The 19,631-nt window shown below is 50.4% G+C and overlaps 2 protein-coding genes across 4 annotated transcripts in view; one reads left to right on the top strand and one right to left on the bottom strand.

The window, feature by feature from the left end:
• Positions 1 to 435: 435 nt before the first annotated feature.
• Positions 436 to 5,685, bottom strand: MON1A (MON1 homolog A, secretory trafficking associated). 2 transcript variants are annotated; one of them, XM_053954082.1, is made up of 6 exons: positions 5,491 to 5,685; positions 4,112 to 4,253; positions 3,414 to 3,881; positions 2,465 to 3,233; positions 2,229 to 2,376; positions 436 to 1,772 (listed from the first exon to the last, which is right to left on the bottom strand). In XM_053954082.1, the coding sequence occupies exons 2-6, from the start codon at positions 4,236 to 4,238 to the stop codon at positions 1,632 to 1,634; spliced, it is 1,653 nt and encodes a 550-aa protein (XP_053810057.1). In that variant the 5' UTR covers positions 4,239 to 4,253; positions 5,491 to 5,685; the 3' UTR covers positions 436 to 1,631. The 2 variants fall into 2 exon arrangements, with proteins under 2 accessions (XP_053810057.1, XP_053810058.1); XM_053954083.1 differs by having other exon boundaries at positions 2,465 to 3,230; positions 5,491 to 5,683.
• A 136-nt stretch (positions 5,686 to 5,821) lies between these two features.
• The window catches only part of RBM6 (RNA binding motif protein 6), a 58,000-nt gene continuing 44,190 nt past the window's right edge, over positions 5,822 to 19,631 (top strand). The window contains exons 1-5 of one of the 2 annotated variants that reach the window (XM_053953713.1): positions 5,822 to 5,887; positions 10,230 to 10,339; positions 12,514 to 13,852; positions 14,585 to 14,674; positions 15,656 to 15,725. In XM_053953713.1, coding sequence (XP_053809688.1) covers positions 10,296 to 10,339; positions 12,514 to 13,852; positions 14,585 to 14,674; positions 15,656 to 15,725 — 1,543 coding nt within the window. In that variant the 5' untranslated portion in view covers positions 5,822 to 5,887; positions 10,230 to 10,295. Of the gene's footprint in view, positions 5,892 to 10,229; positions 10,340 to 12,513; positions 13,853 to 14,584; positions 14,675 to 15,655; positions 15,726 to 19,631 lie in introns of both variants that reach the window. The other variant, XM_053953712.1, reaches the window with a different exon arrangement.

Below are 19,631 nucleotides of genomic sequence, written 5' to 3'. Positions count from 1 at the left end.
CCCCAGGTTTGCACATGGACCTTTCCTCCAGGTGAGCGGGGTGCTGAGGACTTTGGTCCCAGGAGAGGCTGTGCCTGCCGCCTGGCCAGCTCCAGCCCTCCCAGGCTCCCGCCCCGTGTTGTGCAAGGCCCGGCAGTTCCGCTGGCTCCCGGCCTTACCCAACAGCTCCTTCCTCCAGCTGTGCCTCTGCTCGGTTTCGACATGAGCTGGCCGTGGCCAGCTCAGCCCGGGGATTTTGCCGCTCCCAATATCCAGCCAGCGCCGCCTCCTGCCAGCACAACCCCGGCAGCCCTGCACCACTCCCAGGCAGCTTTCCTGGCTCCCAGCAGATCCCCGGGGCTGGACTGCACCGTACCAAAACTTGGAACAAACTTCCTGCCCAGCTTGGTCATCCCCCCACTCCACTGAACACACAGGAATGTGACAAGACTTAACTTAGGGTCCAGATAATGTTTATGAGCAAAGACAAGCGATTACACTCTGGCAGGAGCATAAATACAGGAGCAGACCCCTGTGCTAGCCCTGCCGGATCTTTCCCAGCTCCCTCTGTGCCGGGGTGTCACCCTGATGGCTCTGCCCCTCCTCAGACACCTATTCCAGCACTATTCAGACAGCCCCAAAACACGGAGTTGGGCCGTTCACAGGTGCTCAGCCCCACACCAGTGCCTGGGGCGGTCAGGGAGGTGCAGGAAGCTCAGCGCAGCTGGCTGAGGGGCTGGGTTTGGGGGACGGGTGCTCCCGTGCCAAGGGGAAAACTCTCCATGGGCTGGGAAGCACCATGGCCCTGTACTGGGGGGGTCTCCAAGGAGATGTGCTTGAGCTGCCCCTTTAGGATCCATTACCCACAGCCAGAACCATGAGCCCACAAGCACCCTGACGAACACCTCAGCTCTCTGGAGCTGCTCTGTGTCCCTGTGGTGAGGTGGGCAGGACCCTGCTGTCCCAGCTGGGGCAGGCTGACCCATCCTGCCTGCCAGCATCCCCAGGGACAGATATCCTTTTCACAGCCACAGTGGGAAGGGTCCAGGCTCATACAGATGCCAAGGGGGCAAACCTGCTCCAGGACTGCAGACGCTCCCTGGCACTCGGGGGATCCAGATCCCCCAAGGCAGGGAGAGGAGCAGCGTGTGCCCCAGGCCAGCCCTGTCCCTCCCCTAGACGGTGTCACCCGCCATCTGCGGGCACAACAACACAGGGCTCCCCTGAGTGCTGCCACATCTCCCCTGGAGACCCCCACCCTTGGCACAGCCACAGGAAGTCAGAGAAGGGAGGTGCCAGGCACAGGGAGCAGGATCCTGGGGCTCTGCTCCCCTCTAGTAACCTGGGGTACCAGCAGCCTCACTCCAGGACCCCCACAACAAGGGATGGAGCTGGGGACTGTGAAGGAAGAGCAGGCCCCCCAGCTGGGGCACTGCCTGCAGCTGAGAGAAAGTCTTGTTCATCCCCTTCCCTTTCCCTGTGCACCCCATCTCTACCAACCAGGTTGGACAGTCCCGCAGGTGGCGTTTCCCTGTGCTCTGGGGTCCCAGCATGCCCTCTCCCCTGGACACACAGCCCGGGAATCCCTGGGAATGGGCTCCCCAGCACAGCGGGGGCTCTCCCAGCTGGCTCCATGCCCTGGGTGATGCCCATCAGTACGTCTGAGGCGTGAGGATGAAGAGTCGGTCTTCCTCCTTGCGGATCCACTTCATGAGCTTGTTGACAGCATTGATGGCACCGGCCTTGGTCCCCAGGGGACTGTAGCATACGTAGAGCTCAAAGGCATTGGTTACCTGGGAGAAGGAACAGGACACATGCTGGGAAACAGGACTGTGCCCCACTTGAGGCTGGCACTCCATCTTCCCCGCCATGGGCTACCAGCAACGGGCAGAGGGGCTCCAGTGCAGGGACACAAAGTGGCAGTGGGGTATCCTAAATGGGTGGCATCTGGTTTTCTCAGAAGTGGGAGAACTAAACCCTGGAGTTTGCCCCACAGTGGGTATTCTCCACAGCACTGAGTTCACGACAGGGCATGGCACAGCCCTTGGTGCTGGAATTCGCCAGCTCCCACTGCTACCCCTGCCTGTCCCACCCTCACACAGGGGCAGGCTCACCTTCAAAAGGACCATGCACAGGCTGGGGTCCTCCCTGGGGACCACGGAGCTGGTGCTGTGTAGTGTTACCACCCCCTTTCCCTACCACGCAGGACCAGAAAAGACAGGCTCACCAAACCCCACCAACAGCCTTACCCATGCCAGGAGGTTTTCACGGGGGCCTGTGAAATAGATGTTCTTCAGGGGCCGTGAGGAGTTGTGGGCCCGACTGTGCAGGTACTGGTAAAGCCCCAAGAGCCTCTCTTTCTCCTCCTCCTGCACGTAGGGAGCCTCAATCTCGGGGCTGCAGGAACACAGCACCCCATTAACCCACTGAAGAAGGGGCTTGGCCCGTGCCACGGCCTTGGCCCAGTGCTTCCCCGGGGCCTCACCTGGTGAAGAGCCCGGAGCTCTTGGACTTGTAGATGAAGTGCCGGAGGTCAGGGATGCCCACCTGGGCGACGCTGTAGAAGGGGGTGCGCAGGGCCTCCTGCAGAGCGTGGTGCACCCCCCGCCGCCGCAGGCGCTCCTGGAAGCGCCGCTTGCAGTCGGACACGGTGAAGAAGTCCTCACGGTCAGTGGAGACCAGCAGCAGGCACAGGTCCATCTCCTGCTCCAAGTAGGAGATGTGGGCGTGGAAGAAACCGCTGGAGTTGAACTTAGGGAGGCAAATGGGAGTCCAGGCTTCACCCTCCCGGAAAGAGGAAGAAGAGCTGATGAGGTTGAAGAGCAGATGGAGGTCAATGGGGTGAAGGAACTGATCCTTCTTCCTCACGAGAGACACCAGCTGGTTCCCAGACAGTAGAATGGAGAAGACCAGGCTCTTGGCCTTGGCCTGCTGCAGGCTGCTGCTGACAGCGTCCCGGACACTGGCGGCCAGGGGCAGGCAGCGCACGGCGCCCATCAGGAAGCTGGGGTCGTGGGCCATGAGGTCCAGCAGGTTGTCGGTGATGCGCTCGGAGCCAGCCAGGAGCCGGCGCAGGTCATAGTTCTGCTTCTGCTGGAAGATGTGGTTGAGCTGGGTCCAGGTGAGCAGGCTCAGAATCTGGTAGTAGATGTAGAGCAGCTCGTGGGCAATCTCCTGCTCCGACTGCCGGGTGCGGGCCACCGCCACCAGCACCAGCGGGCTCCTCCGCACGAAGACCACCTTGTAGCCATCTGCTTGGGAGGGAGTCCCCGGCGGGCCGGGGGCAGACCCGTGAGCCTGGCTGCCCAGGGCTACAGCCAGGCTGCAGCCCCTCCCCCAGCAACTCATCTGTCCCCAGGGACATGGCCCATGGTGGCAGGCGCATGGATGGGCAGGCCGTGACCCCCCCATCCCATTCCCCCCCAGGGCGGTACCTGCGTGGATGGACCGGATGGCGTTTTTCTCAGCCTCCAGGAAGGACACCAGGGCCATCATGACGCCCATGGTGCTGGACAGGGCCTCCTCAGAGCCATAGCGGGAGTACACGGGCTTGCCCGCCTCGCTCAGCACAAAGACGTGCTTCCGGTGCAAGCGCCAGGCGTCCATGGTCACGTCCTCCTCCTCCTTCCCTGACAGCACCGAGTCGCGGCGGGTGGTCTGCGGGGATGGCTCCAGCTTCCCCTCCTTGCCCGGCCTCATCTCCTCCTCCAGGTCGAGGGCCATGCCCGTGAGCTGTGTGCTCAGCTCGCTGAAGTCCTTGCTGATCTGCTCCATGCTGCTCTGCTCGGCCGGCTCCCCCCGCCTCTCCTCCGGGCTCTGCGCCGCAGCCGCCCCGTCCTCGGGACTGGTCAGGTCCTCGTAGGAGCGGGTGTGCAAGAACATGGCTCCCTCCTGGCCCGCCCCTGGGAACAATGGGCCATGCAGCAGCCGTCCTTGTGTCCCTCATGCTGGGGGAAGGATGCAGAGGGGACCTGCCTCCTCTCCCCATCCCACAGCACCCTGCGGGTATGGGTCCTGCTAGTGGTGAGTGGGCCCATCTGCCCCTGCCCACAGGGCTGTGGAGGTCCCAGCCCGCATGAGGAGCTGCTCTTTCCCCCCCTTGCTTCCCTCCTTGGTGAGCTGTGCTCCGTACCTGGCTCTGTGCCCTGTGCCAGCCCCGGCGTGGGGCTCTCGGACCTCTCTGCGTGTTGCCCATCTCCTGGCGCCAGGGACCCATTGGGCACTTCCCAGCTTTTCTTCTTATGGACATCTGCAGCCATTCCTCGGGGCAGGACCTGCATGTGACCCACAGTGTCACCCCTGTGTCCCCTCACTTTCAAAGCAGGCCCTGAAATGCTCTGTTCTCCAGCGGGGCCAGGCCAGCACTCGTGGCCCAATCCCGCTGGCTCAGCATGCAGCACCGAGCCCTGGTGAGATGTCAGGAAAGCTGCTCTAATCCAGCAGGATTTCCTCTCTCACGCAGCCCCAGCTCTTTCCAGGCCTCTGGCCATGGCACCTTTCATCCAGGCTTGGCCCCGATTTCCCGCGTGAAAGCTGCTCAGTCTCCCTGTGCAGTGAGGGGGAAGGGACACGGTCCTGCATGGGGCTTGTCCCTACACCTGAGATCCCAGAGGCCTCGTGTTTGCAAAGGGAGGGGTTTATGACCCTCCTCGGACCGGGTTAGGTGGCTGCCATGGGACGAGGCTGGTGACACTCCTTGTGAGCTGGCACATATGGCACCACCCCAGGAGCTGGGTGCCCTCTCCAGCAGAAGCCATGCCTCCAGCCCACTCCTTCCTCCCTTCCCTGGGGGAAAACCAGCCCAAAAGTGAGCACAAGCAAAAGCAACAGGAGGGCAGGCCAGGCTGGCTAGGAGCCTGTGCCCCTGAACCTGGCTGCTAGGGAAGCTCAATGAGCCCGGGCTCTGCTCTGTATCCCGGCACACCTTCTGCTCCCAAATCCAATCCCACTAACGCTGCACCTGGGGGAGCCAGACCACCCCCACAGAGTCCTGTGACAGCCCCGGGGTGGATCAGGGCCCTGTCCTTACCTGTGGGGGTTCATGCAGCTCCCACCCCCAAACCTGTGACAGCTCTGGAGGGTGTTTGGGAACTGGCCAAAGCTCTGTGGTCCCCTGGGGAGCTAAACCCTTACTCCACAGAACCCTGTGACAGCTCTGCAAAGTACTGGGGATCAGATAAGGACTCTGTCCTCATCTAGGGGAGCCCGTGACAGCCCTGCAGAGTGCCGGGGAGCTTACTGGGATCCCGTCCGCACCTGGGGGAGTCAGATACCCCACTAAAATCCTGTGACAGCCCTGGAGGGTGCCGGAGAGTGGATCAGGGCCCCGTCCTCACCTTTCCTCCTCACCCTGCTGACCTTCCCGTGGGCGAGACTCACCCCAGGACCCTCCCGGCCCAGCACGGACCCACCCCGACCCCTCCCCCTTCAGCGCTGAGGTGTCACCGGTCCTGCAGCCCCGACACGACCCAGGCCCAGGACCCCTCTTAATGACAACGCGCAGGGACCCACCTCCGCGGCTCCTCCCGGGGCCGCCCTGCAGCCCCCTGGGCACAGCCTAGGCGGGTCGGAAAAGGGCTCGGAGCCGGCGGCGGGCGGTGACCTCCCGCCCTACCGCCGGTCCCGGCCCCGACCGCGGCGACACCCCCGCCATCGCGGCGACCCGCCGGGGGGCATCATGGGAGTTGTAGGCGGTGCGCTCCAAGGGGGATCATAGGAGTTGTAGTTCGTGAGCCGCAAGGACACGCCTGAGAAGGGGCGGCAGGAACGGGACAATAGAGACTACAATTCCCAGCATCCTCTGGGTGCCCGAGGGGGAGGAGGGAGCCGGAAGTTCCGGGTTCTCGCCGTGGCGGCCGTGGGGCCTGTGCGAGGCGGGAGCGGCGGAGCGGGAGGAGGAAGAGGAGGAGTAGGTGATGAGGGTCTCTCGGGAGATAAAGGGGATCGCCTGGGATAAAGGGGATCTCTCCCAGTGGGGTGAGAGGCGCGAGGAGTGTCCCGAGGGGCTCCCGGGGTGGGCTTGCCCGGGGTAGAGGAGGGGAGGCTGCGGGATCCATGAGGATGGCGGCGGGGGGGGGCGGGGGTGGTGTGTCTGTTGTGTCTGTTTTGGCTCAGGAACAGAGTGAGGCTGGGGGCGGCCCGCTGCGGGGCGTGAAGCAGCGGGGCCTGGCGCTGTGGGCCCGCAGCTGCGTGCCGTGGGCTCGGTGTCTCCATCAGAACCTCATGCCCTAGTGGGATGTGGGTTGTGGGGTTGGGATGCTCAGCCCCTGGTTCGGGATACGGTATCCCACGTGGTAGTGTTGGGGGCTGCCGTGTGCGTATCATTGTCAGCTTTTGTGGTGTTTGTGGATATCTCAGTGTTGTTCTGAGGCCCTGATCAAGATTAGGGCCTTTTTTGCACCAGGTCATATGTGTGTCCATCTCGGAATGCTTGCGGTTGTAAAAGGGATGGACCAAAGTGGGCTGGATTCGTGCTGGGCTGCAGAGGGATCTGATGGGAGCTGTGTGTTAGTGGATTTAATCCCAAGTGATGGGCTAAATGGGATTTTGGGCTGTGAGTAAAGGCTTAGGTGGAGGCAGGATGTGGTCTGCCTCTGGTGGAGGCCACGTAAGGCCGTGATCAGGAACGACTGGAAGTGATGCCCGTGACCTCCCGTGCTCTCTTTTTAAAAACAATTGGCACCTCAAGGGGCTGGTGTTGCTGCTGCTGTGTGGTGTTACTTTTGGCAATGCCGCTGAAGGTGGAATCCACTTTCCTATCCCGGCAGGGTTTTAGTGGTGTGAGAGTCTTTCCCAGCATCCACTGGTTGGGAACACACTTGTGAAGTCCTTTGAGACAAGCAAGGTCAGGATAGTAATGGGGGGGGTGTATGTTAGGAATTCACCTCATTGTCTCTAATACATGTTTTTAAAGCATCACAGAGATGAAAAGTATGCACATCCCCTCTTTTTAAATGAAAATCCTCCAGCCTGACACCTATGAGAGGCAAAATGGTTCCCTCTCCCTTCACTTCCACATGTCAGTGGCATGCTTTTGATATTTTTTCTGAATTAGGGATCTCTAACTAACATTGGATGTAACTGTCTTTCTTGGCTACTTGCAGTTTCTGTAGCTTTGGGGAATAGTTTTCTCTTGTACCTCCTGCAGTACTTAGATTTCACAGAGGCCTTTTCCTTTCTTCAGCCTTACAAAAACTTTACTGAGTGCAGAAAGTTGTTCCACACCAAACTGCTTTCTCTGCTCTCATGTATTTCTGTGTTTGATTTCCTCATGCTCTATAAATACCAAGTCTTGGCAAAATCTGTTTGGAGAGAAGCTCTGAATATCAGAGTATTTTTCTGAAAATAGCACCCAGTCTGTCACCAATTACCCTTCTCTCCCCCATATTTGGGAAAAAAGGTGTGAAGTTGGGTGTAAATTGGTGAGGAGACACTTGAGGGCTGTGCTGGCATTTCCCACTCGGCCCCTTGACAGATGTCTTTATTTAGTCCTCAAGAAGACCAGTTGCTTAGTGTGGCTCAGCTGCACAATCCCCATGATCAAAGCCATTATTTTACCATAGCAAGATATAAATTGGAATAAGAGCTCCAAGAGTTTGCTGTCAGGCTTGGCACGTGCAGATTGGGAAGTGGAGCCAGGAACCTCCCCAGAGTTGTCTGGGGAAGCACTGGGGAGGGCAGGGGCATGGTCCTGAGGAAGTCATTGGGTGTAATTGCCAGGGAGCATCCGGAGCTCCACCAGCCTCTCCTGGGAGGGCTCTGTGAGCACCAGTCACTGGAGGAACTAAAACCACAAAAGAGCTTCTCCTTCTTTAGTTGTGCCTTCTGTATCTTCAGTGGAGCTGAGGCTTTGCCACCAGGAAGTAGAGCCAGCTGGGACAGGAGTAGGAAAGATGATGCATATGTGCCTCCCGAATGTTCAGGGTAATTGTAACAGCTCATGATTGTCCTAGAGAGCTGTTGGTCTGGGCTCTGCCAGTGACTGGGCTGTTTCTGTCTCCTCAAACACTTGGTTGTGACCAGAGTATGATAAAACTAATGGATGCACAGTTCCCAGCACGCAGGTGGCTTTTTGCCATGATTTGCTGTTGGCCTGGGGTGTCTCTGGCAAACAGCCTCACTCACGCTGACCTGTCTCCCAGCATTTACCTGTGAGCTGGGAGGTGGGAGCTGAGCTGGCAGATACCTGCCCATGGCAGAAGGGTGAATCCTCACGATGTCTCATCACGGTGTGCTTTTTTTGGAGCAATTGTAGCAGGGTGTACCTTCAGGAGATCTTGGTGTCAGTGGAAGCCAGGCTAAGACCCTTCTGTCCCTGTCCTGCAGTTTGCTGTCACCTTGGTTTGTGGGGTTGTGTGGTGAAGCGTATCACTGAAGTGACCTGGGTTAAATATAACTCTCTTCTGAGGGTCATCCGTGGTGCAGATCCAGAAAAGCACAAGCTGGCACAGCTTACACCCAGTGCTTTGCCAAAGGTGGAGGCAGGGAGCAAATCAGGCTGAGTGGGGGCTGTCGGAGCCAGTGTTGCTCCCTGTGTTATTGAACCATGACCTCACGCTCCTGGCGGTTGCTGCATGGCTCAGCAGGTCTGTGCCAGGCCTGGTAGCTGTCCAGTGGTATTTTTTTTCATTGTCTGATAATTTGAATATTATGTCTAAACAGTTTCCAGTTGGCAAGGGATTTTATTTTTATTTTTTTAAGTTTTGGTAAGGTTGTTGACTTAAGGAGAACTGGAATGGGGGAGGGAAATCCAGAAGGGAAGAGCAAGAAATGCGAGGTCTGCAGGCTGCAAAAGATCTCGGATGAAAGGACTGGCTGACAGCAGGAACCATCTCCCTTTGTCTGCCTTTGCCATGAAGGGGGTGTGGTCTTGGTTCTCTTAGTAAGAGAACTTTTCCTCTGAAAAAGATGGAGGAAATCCTTGGGACCAGGGTGGTTATTTATCAAGAGCCACGTAAAATGTGAGCAGACAGTACTCTCAGGCTTGAGTGGCCAACGGGATGAGCCTGTTTCTTTGGAAGTGACACTGGGTGTATGGATTAGCAGTGGTTGCACAGGTTGCCTTCCTCAGTGTCTGCCTGCTTGGTTTCTGCCAGAACCTGCTGTCCTGGCTCCCACCTGAGCCTTCCCTGGGGGTTAGTGGACCCTGGCAAGAGCATGGACTCTCTCTTGGCACAGCAGTTCCCTCGGCTCCTTGGCACAGACAGCTGCCAGCAGCAGCATCCGGAATTGCTCCTTGGTGGAAGGTCTGTCATAACCTGCTCTGCTGACCTGCCTCCGCTGTGGCAGCGCTGACCTTTGGAAGGGAGAACAAACAGGACTTTATGTGCCTTTCTTTGACAAGAGCTGCTCCAGCCAGGCCTGGCACTGACTGTCTGTACTGTCCTCTGTCCCTTCAACCACTGGAGGTAAATAATCCCACTTTGGAACAGTGTGTTAAGCACCAGGTCTCCCAGCCTTGGTCTGGTTACATGGCAGCCCTCCTGCACCACTGCAGCTGGATTGGCCAGAGCAGGTTTGAGGCCATCAGGTTGCCATCTCCCTCAGTTTTCTCCATGCTCTGCTGCAGCCTTTTTTTTTTTTTTTTTTTTTTGGAAAGACGGAAGTACTTCCTATTTCAAGTCCTGGCTTTGGTTATCGCCAGGAAATCCTCACCTTCTCTGCTGGTGGGAGGAAGTGGATGAAATTTTAGATTTCTGTTGAGGCAAGTGTTACTTGCGTCACTCTGCTTGATGAGGGCAGTGTTGGAGAAGTGCCTGTCATGATTTATTGGCAAAACCTCCTCCATTATCTACATACTTCTGAGGGCAGAGTATCCATGGTAGACCAAGAGTGGTGATCATTTCCTTGAACAGCAAAGAGCTTTTGGCAAAAATAGTTTGGATTAAACATTAATTGCAAACTGTTGTTCGGCAGTGGTCCTTGTTTATAGATGGCGGCGTTCTCACATTTCTAGCTGCACCCTCAATAGTGTCAGACAGCACAGTATGTTGGAAAGCTCTATGTTAATCAAAGCAGATATCAAATTGTTTGCCCACCATATTGACAGTTTGATTTCAGGAGTCGTTTGGCACTTACAAATTTGAACGTGGAGAAGTGCAACACTTGAATTCATTCATGCCAATGTGTGGTCTTGTATATCTGTGGATCCTGATCAGATGTTACACATAGCCCTTCTAACCAGCAGTGTTTTTCTCATGTCATGTGTGTTCTTTGCCTTGTGACTTATCATCATGTTGTTTATTCAACAGGTTGTGGTGTCTGGGTGTTGTTAGAGAGAATTAACCATTTCTGGAAGCCTACCAGACAAGATCAAAATGTGGGGAGACCATCGACAAGGCAACAGAATGGGGTCTTTTCGGTAAGCACTTCCACGTATAGTTTATTTCAGGAAGATTCTTAAATACAATAAGCCTTGGGAACTCACTGTTTACTGTTTTGGTAGAAGTTGTGAGGTCTCTATGGAGCTAGTTGTGATTGCCAGAGAACAGACAAGTTAATTGATGGTTTTTGCATTTCTGTGACGTTTTTAATTTAGTTTTTAAGCAACAGCTGCTTTTAATATTTCTAGTCCCCCACACCACCTTTTCTAGTGATACTTAGTTTAGCTGTTGTGAGCTAATGTGATGTGCTGTGTGGCTTTTGGTATTGTGTGCTTTTAACACCTGTAAGAGAAGAAAATTAGTTCAGAAATACTGACACATTGATTGCACACACAATTCTATTAAAATTTTGAGAGTTTAATTCTTTCCATAAGGTTGATTAGTCCATACAGCATAGAATAACAGAATGGTTTGATTGGAAGGGACCTTAAAGACCATCTTGTTCCAAATCCCTGGTGTGGGCAGGGACACCTTCCGCTATCCCAGGCTGTCCCAAGCCTGTCCAACCTGGCCTTGAACCCTTCCAGAGATGGGGCATCCACAACTTCACTGGGCAACCTGTGCCAAGGCCTCACCATCCTGACAGGGAAGAATTTACTCCTAGGATCTAATCTAAACCCACTCTCAGTTTAAACCAATTCCCCATTGTCCTACCACTCCATGCACTTGCAAAAAGTCCATATTCCCATATACTCCTTCATAAGACATTTTTGAATGTCACTGCAACTGTTCTAAAGATTGATGTGCAGCTGACCTGCACAGCACAATATTAGTTTGTGTTCCTCTGGTTGTTGCTTGAGACCTGTGTTTGCAGGAGAGCGCTGGGTATAAAAATGAAGCCACCAAAATTTAGAATTTTCCTCTGTTGTGCATTATTCTTTCATCCTTTGCTCATGTATGCACCTCAGTCCCTTGAAAATCAGTGTGATAAAGGTACTGCTCATGGCATGCCTTAGGTTTCTGCTGTAAGAATACCTCAAATAATTGTCTACTGTAATATGTTGAGAAAGCTGATGAAAATCAAGTATCCTCCAGAACATGTAGTAACAGTGTTGATGAGGGAGGGATTGTGTCTTGTAATTATATCAGTAGTGCTGTTCTAATGATTTTTAAGTGGATTTTATTGGCATCATTCTTTAATGTATTGGGTGGGGAATGCTGACCTTGATCCAAGTTTTAATTGCTATTCTACATTATGGTGAAATGGACTGTGTACCTTAGGAAATCTGTGTATGCTTTGATTAATCTTGGTGAGTGATTCTGTAGTACAACAAACTCAGAGTAATGACTTGCTGTAGTTGTTAAGGAAATGTCCACTGCTTTGGGTAGCATTTGGTGTTATTTTAAAATGTGCTGATACTGTATCATTCTGTTTTAAAAAAAATGTATTGGAGCCTTGCTTAGATAAAAAATCAGATAGTTCCAGCCCACAAAAAAAAAAAAAAAAAAAAAAAAAAAAAAAAAAGCCCCATTGGGTTTTGAACAACTGCCTTAAGAAACTTCTGGAGATATTGGGAGAGCTCATAGCTGTAGTCTTGTGAACTCGGTGTAAGACAGTCTGGAGGCACAAGCACAGGGATATCTTGGAAGTTGATTGTTGGCATAGTCCTGTGAGGCACCCTCAGTGAATTGATGGCTTTCAGAATTTGCCAGTTTGGACTCCAGCACAAGGAAGCATCAATGAGTCTTTGTGGCATGTCAGTAAAGCCCGTTTGGTAACCTCTGCTTTCATATGCCTCAGGATGGTGTGTTAATTTAGGTGTTTCCATACTGCCCAGAGAGCTTAAGCTCCTGGGTTCCTCACAGGCGTGTGCTGGTGATGCTAATGAACTAACACACCAGCTGCTGGCACCTCAGACAGCTGCAGAGCTGTGTGCAGTGCAGGACTATGTGGATTGCTACCATCATTAACCCATTAATGTTGCAGGTATTCTCTGTTGAGTGCTTCTGGAAATTGTGCTGAAATGGGAGCACCCAAGTTTACTTTCTCACATCTGTCGTATGCTGCCTCATCTTAAACTGCCAAACATCAATATCTTCTGCGGATCTTAGACTGTTACACAGCTCTATAAAAGTTTAGAGAAGAATGTGCTGCTGTGTAGATTTCAGACTCTTAAGCACGTTATGAATAATACTGTCTTTATTTCTACAGTGGGAGCCAAGAAGAAAGGTTTGCTCCCGGGTGGAACAGGGAATATCCTCCTTCCCTTGATAGTCTTGGTCAAGAAAGACACTCTGGCAACTTCTCTGGCAGAAAATCACTTCCTTTTGATATCCAGGCACTCTCAGGCCTCCTCAATCCTCAGTTTGCCAACAGAGAGGAACCTTCTTTCAGCTATGGAGCTAGAGATGGACCACGTAGTGACTTCAGAGGTGGGGATGGGCACCACGATTTCAGGGGCAGGGATTTCCCACCATCTGACTTCCAGGGCAGAGATGAGTCTCAGATGGATTTCAGAGGTAGGGAGCCACCTCCTTCTGAGTACAGGGGCAGGGATATGTACTCCGGAGACTTCCGGGAGAGACAAGGGCCCCCTATGGACTTCAGGGGTGGGGATGTCCCCTCAGGGGACTACAGGAACAGGGACACGTTCCGTATGAACTACAGGGATAGGGAAGCACATAATATGGATTACAGGGGTAGGGAGGAACCTCCATCAGACTTCAGGGGAAGGGGGTCTTATGATTTCGACTTCAGAGGTCGAGATGGGCCTCATTCAGACTTTAGGGCAAGAGACATGTCTGAGTTAGACTACAGGGGCAGAGAACATTCCTATTCAGACTTCAGAAATAGGGATGTACCTGATTTGGACTTCAGGGGCGTGGGCACTTCTGATTTGGACTTCAGAAACAGGAACGCACCATCGTCAGACTTCAGAAATAGGCACAGATCCCGATCTGATCAGGATTTTAGGAGCAGAGATGTGGCTCCTCCCATGGACTTTTCAGATAGGGAAATGCCTCCTGTGGATCAAAGCCTTGTAGATTTTAGACACAACCAATCTACTGTACCTTTAGCAGAAAGAGAGGGCTCTGGTTTAAGCACCAGCAAAAGAGATGAGTCTGCACTAAGTCTAGATAGAAGTCCCTTTGGTAGCCAAAAAGGAGAATTTCAACACTCGGAAGCATCGGCCAGAGAAGAGGAATCCCTGGGACTGGGTCTTGAAGATGACACTTCGCACAATTTCCAAAATAGCCGCGGACCTCTTCCTACTCTTCAGGACCAAGAGGAGCAACCTCAGACCTTTGCTAACAAGCAGCAACAGCAGCAGCTTTCTGGGGGGGAGCAGCAAAGATCCGATTCTGATCTTGGGTTAAAGGGTGAAGGTGACCTGGATTTCCTTGGGAGGCAAGATACAGACTACCGGAACATGGAATATCGTGATGTGGATCACCGGCTGCCGGGGCATCAAATGTTTGATTACGAACATGGCAAGTCCTTTGCAGAAGGAAAACCCAGCAAAGATTCTAGGCCCTATAAGAACCTTCAGGTAGGTGTTTTTGTTAATTGATGTCTCTGTTAAATGTGTGTTGGCCAAAGAATGGAAGGAGTTGGGAAGGAGTCTTCATCCATATCCCACCACTTCAGTTCTATTCTAATTCACCATCCTTCTCTGAGGTCATTCTCTGCTCCAAATTATTTAATGGGCACCCTTTCTATTTCAGAAACACTTCCCAAGAGAAGTGCAGTTTAGCAAGTGAGAGTTGCTAAATATTTTGAACCAGATTTGGTTCAGAAAGTCCCCAGGTTGAAAATGGCCAGACAGAGGGTGTTGGGGGAAGTGGTTACAGATAACCTTATCTTGTTGTTTTGCCTTGAATGTTGCTTATGAGCAGTATCAGAGAGGAGCTACTGCCTTGGGTGGGCCTGTGTATTACTATCTCATATATACTTTCTTTCCCTTCAGAGTTATCTTGGATACCTGAAGGTAGTGGTAACTACTGAGTTAATAACTACTATTGAATTTGAATCTCCCACTGCTGGAAAGCAGAGAGATGTGATCTGCCCATTTTATTTTCCTGGAGCTAGATCTTCCTATACAGCTCAGTAAGCATATGAAGAGCTCCTCCAGAGCTCCCTGAATCTCCAACAGGGGTTAAAGCTTTGAGTCAGGCTGCTTATGGGCCTTTGCGTTTGAATTTTCCCCTGCTTTATTTTGCTACTGTATCTTGTGAGCCGGTATCTCTCATTTGTAAAACCATTTTGATTGTGTGAACTCAAGGACCAAGATTACCGGACCTGCCCCAAGTATGTGAAGCCAAGCAAGCTCATTCGACTAGGAGGAGTGCCTGAAACTGCCACAAAGGATGATGTAAGTGGGATATTTCTCCTCCAGAAACTTCTGCTGAGGGTTTCTAAAGTACCACTTTTAAGTCTGGTTAATGCATATCAGATGGTCTGTCATTTCCCCAGGGGAAAATCCAGATTTAGAAGTCACTGCAATGTTACCTGTTATCTGATTATTCTGGGTTTTTGGGGGTTCTAGAAGTGATGAGTTTTCCTGTGGTTGCATGTGGGGTGTTGATAGCTAGAAGCCTTGACTCCAGACTCTGCAACATGCCTTACTTCATCACTGCTTTATATATACCAAATATTGTTACTACTATTTTGGGCTCAGAAGACAAGTAGTGTCTTAAGTGAACTTGTTTGTTCTTAGTTACTTGAAATTGCTTAAATGAGATCTTACAAAGATGGAAAAGATATCTGCTGTTCCTGCTAGTTTTAGTAAAAAAAAAAAAAACATAAAATGATGTAGGCTACAAGGCGAAAGTAGCTACGTTTCCTATGAATTAGGACTTCAGTTTTGGGATTTTTTGTTTATTTGGTGAAAGTTCCAGGCACGAGAACCCCTACATGCAGCAGTTTTTGCTAGGGTAAGCTGTAGTGATCATCTTCTGAGGCTTGATAAAGGAGAACTCACGGGAGGAACTTTGTCCTTCAGAGGACGATAAGACTCAGAACATTTGCCCTTGTACTTTGATTTTCTTAAAGGCAGTAGGACATCTTTGACCTTAAACAAGGATCTGAGTTGAACAGTCTGGCTGAAACCAGTGTAATAAACCTTTGAACAGTTGAATTGTGGTGTAAATGGTGCTCACTTCTTCAAACAAAACCCAAAAATACTTCGAAAACTCAGTAACAATTCTCAGGTACTGCTGGAAAGTGTGTCAGTTTGTAACAGCCTTAACCTAGAAAGAATAGAACTCTTGGAGAGACAGAAATGTGCATTGGCAAGTGCCTTGGGTCTGGGGGTTTGATTTTGGAGATGAAGTGGATCTTGTTTTTCCTCTAGATCCTCAACGCTTTCCGAGGGCCTGATGGGACACCTGTGAAGGACCTGCGACTGAAAGATTACAGCTCAGGTGAGAATGCTTTTCCAGTGCTTCTAGTTTCAAGTGACAACAGGGTATTTTTTACACTAATATTCTCTTAGGCAATTTGGTTAAAGTCTTACATGCCCTGATTCCAGGTATTCTTTTAATGAAAATGCCCTCTGAGTTTTGTAGTTTGTCCTCTTGACCTCAAAATTGATGGGTATACTTACTGCTGCCTCAGAGGTAAAGGATGTGTCCAGCTGCCTCTGGAGAGGTGTAGGAGCAGCAGGAAGAGCACTAAGGCTGTTCTAATAGCTATTAAGAGCAAAGCCATGGGACAGCAGGTTAATTCTTCCATAGTTTTTTTTTTTTTTTTTTAACTATTACTAAATCCTTTTGGAATGTTCTGAGTCTTGTTTCTGAGGTGGTCTTACTGTGGAACAAATGCTGCACAAATAGTGTCCTCAGGAAACCTGTTCCATCCTAACATTTCTCCTTCAGTAACCTGAAACTGGTGCCCTGCTTAGGTACGAAGACAGGTTAAATAAAAAGACAAAGTAAGTTTTACAAGCAGATATCCAAATACTGGGTCTGGATGTTCTTCCTCATTCAAAGAATAAAGTTCTGCTGTACTTCGGATCAGTGTGTATAGGATTCTGAAGAAAGAAATATTTTACAAGGCTGCTTTGTGAAAAAATTGTACTGGAACAAAGATGTGCGATGGTAGGAAGGGTGAGTCCTGGGGATTGGTGTGGATAATACTAGTAGGAAATACCTGGAAACTGGTATTTTATTTTAATTTTATTTTTAAACCTAGGAGAGCAGAGGCTTCTACGTTCATCAGTGCTTTTTCATATTTTCAGTATGGGTTGTATGTGAAGCAGCTGGAATTCTTGGTGTCAATACATTACGTAAAGGCTTCCAATGTGTTGAGAAACTGGGGCAGTGGGGTATTTGTGTATTTTTGTTTCTGGAAGCTGTCAAAGGAGATTTCACAACCTTCTCAGGAACCTTTGAACTAAAGAACATCCCTGTGTCCTAACAAGCAGGGCTTAAGGGGCACAGTTAGTCTTTCTTGCTTCCTTTCCTCTTTCCTAAGCATATTTCAGTATTGCTGTCGTCACCCACACAGCACTGACTGCAACACAATAATTGCAACACGCTCCTTTTTTGCCTGTGCTGATGAGATTTGTCAGTTGTTTTGGTTTTTTTCCCTTCTGAAACATGTCACTTCAGTAATAAATCAACTTGAACTGGAAATTTCTTTGTAAGTCTCTTCCCATGTACGTTATTAGGACTTACTGCCCTCATTAGAGAGCTGCTGTTTCTTCCTTCCCCTTCCCTGTTTCAAAGGCTGCTCAGGATGAGATGCAGTGTCTGAAGTTATGTGCAGAAGCTCCGGTATCTGCGGGTGGTCACATGTGATGCGAGGGTTGCAGTTTTCTGCTGTCTCTCCAAAAGCTGCATTCTGTTCTGTCTCTTCAGCTGCAAAGTTGGCTTTTTAAAAAGTTTTTCTGGCAATTGTGGGGAGGCAAAGAATGAAGTTAAAATTAGCTCATGTTTTATGAGCTGTGTAAAGCTGTTGTTTAACCCTATCCAGTCAACATCAGTCATTTAAGCAGTGTTGCTTTGTTCCAGGTTATGTGGAGGCCTCCAAAGTCTTTGTTTTGCATTGTGTCCTGAGGCTGCATTTAAACAGCTCTCTGATCCTTCTTGCACAAGATGGATGTGTCTAGGGCAATAAAAGCTTCCTGCACTGTGAATACTTCTTTTAGAAATAGGGTAACTAGAAGCCATTGCAAAATTAATCCAGCTTTTCACATTGGCTTCTCCTAGAGAAGTGTATACATTTGAATTAATATTAACTTGTGAAAAGCTGAACCTCTGAAACTAGAGGCCAGTCATGGGCTAAACAATGCTTTTGTGATAGGGTGTGTATGTAAATATCCATAAGAATTAAGAGCAAACCTTTTGGATTACTGATGTCTCTGGGATACACCTGCACTGCTGTATCGGCTCGGTGGGACGATGGCAGCCTGGCTCAGAGGAGCACGTGCTAAGCCAGTCTGAGTGCATTGTATATTTCTGAGTGCTGTCCAGAAATGTTAAAAATAACATTAATCATGAGTATGCATGTTGAATGTGTTTGAGAGAAGAATGCCTGCAGCTGTGGGGGGAACAATAACAACCGTAACAAATAACACACAATTAACTCAAAATAAGTGAGGTTCGGATCAGTTTCTCAAAAAGATAACGCTTATCATAAAGCTTATCTCAGCAGCTTCAGTGTAATGATTCTACTGTATGATCTTTTACAAGCCTCTTTCTCGTTTGGGGAAAAAGATATGGTTGATTTTTCTTGGAAAAAGCAGATCAATTTCTTTATAAAGCCCCTTTTTTTAACATACTCTGTATGTGCGAAGGAAAATCTATTTTCACTGAAGGCTGTGCTGAGAATGGAACTCTGTTCTTAATATACCTGGTGTGATTTTGGTATGCATTCAAGCTGTTGATTCTTTAGATTATTTTGTCTCTGAAGCCCACAAACTGAAATGATGGCTAGATTTTAAACAAGGCAGTGAGAGACCTTAAGAAGTGGCATAGTAATTCTATTTAAATCAAAGAGGCAGATATTTACAATGATAAAATGTCAAAGTCAGACTTTATAGTATTACCCTAAAAGACATTAACTTGTAATTTCCATCAGTTAGACTTTTGAGTTGATGCCTGTGCATTCAGACTGAAAGTGCCAAATCCATTTTTGGGGGGAGGAGGGCTTCTTCCAGTGTGATGCGTAAGCCTTGGCAGAAATAACTATATTAAATCTTTCAGTTTGCATTCTCAAGTGTGTTTGTTCATGTCTGTCCAATTAATCTTTGCAAAGAACAAACCTTGAGGTGACCGTGGAACCTTCTCAAAGACTATCAGCTGCTTTGCTGAGCAATATATCCTTGCCTTGTGTGGAGGCAGAGCATGGATATCCCACTGCTCCTGTAGATGCCTGTGGTGATGGCTTGTCAGCAGCTCTCTCGGAAAGGATTGTGAGCTCCCCTATTCCTTCTGAAGGTGCTTGACTCTGCTTGCTGGGCTCAGGGCTTCTGTGTGTCTTTACACCATGGTGTCCCCTCCTTGGAGATGTTAGTGCAGTGTGTGACAACACTGGCTGCTCATGGGATGGGGTCTCTCCTCCTCCTGTTACTGTCCATGCTCTCACCTTGGTGCTGACTGCCAGGAACTTGAAGCTGATCCCTTTTGACCTTTGAAGAATTCAACATGAGCACACCTTGCCCTGGTTTTGATTTTGATGATATTTAAAACTTACCTCCTGCCTGATTTTCATCAGGCTTTATTTCTACTTCCCTGGCTAATGTCAGACATAAGCCTGAGATCTCACCCTGAGGGTCTGATATGCACAGAACTCTGGCTGAGTCACTCACGTGTGCCCTGGAGAAGGGAGCACATGGAGCCAGCCTTATCTTAAAGGGCTGCTTATCTTAAAGGACACTGCAGTGGCGTCCAAAGAAATAAGTGAAAGCACAAGCCACACTGAGCCTTCTGCTCAAATTGTTCTCCTGGATGCAGCATGCAGTGTGACAAGCCTGGAACATGTGTTTTCCAACCAGGATTCGTGTTAGTGTTGGTACCAGCAGCTGTGAAAGCTGTTCAGGGAAAGTGAGCCTGAGAAATGGCTGGCAGCCCACAAGACTTTTCTAGTTCACTCCATAAGCCCATCTGGGGAACTGAGAAGAATTTTTGCTGGGCTAGGAGAGCCTGGTGGAGAATGGACTCTCTCATTAGGGTGGAGACCTGGAGTGGAAGTGGACCTGGAGGGACCAGGTGAGCTGGATTCTAGTCAGCAGGAGCCGTGAGATCACCCCAGCCCCTTTATGTACTCTCTAAATTAGCACAGCACTTCAGAAATTGGAAGATCTGGGTTTTTTAATCCCTGTTTTG

This window comes from Vidua chalybeata, chromosome 12 (genome assembly GCF_026979565.1).
Source record: "Vidua chalybeata isolate OUT-0048 chromosome 12, bVidCha1 merged haplotype, whole genome shotgun sequence".
Taxonomy (NCBI): Eukaryota; Metazoa; Chordata; class Aves; order Passeriformes; family Viduidae; genus Vidua; species Vidua chalybeata.
Note: the sequence above shows the minus strand (reverse complement) of the source record. Positions and strands in the feature narration are given on the sequence as shown.

Coding starts and splice junctions, on each gene's coding strand:
- MON1A (XM_053954082.1), bottom strand. CDS start 4,238: ATGGCTGCAGATGTCCATAAGAAGAAAAGCTGGGAAGTGCCCAATGGG. Junction 3,234..3,413: donor CATCCGGTCCATCCACGCAG/GTACCGCCCTGG, acceptor CTCCCTCCCAAG/CAGATGGCTACAAGGTGGTC. Junction 1,773..2,228: donor GTGAAAACCTCCTGGCATGG/GTAAGGCTGTTG, acceptor TCCTTCTCCCAG/GTAACCAATGCCTTTGAGCT.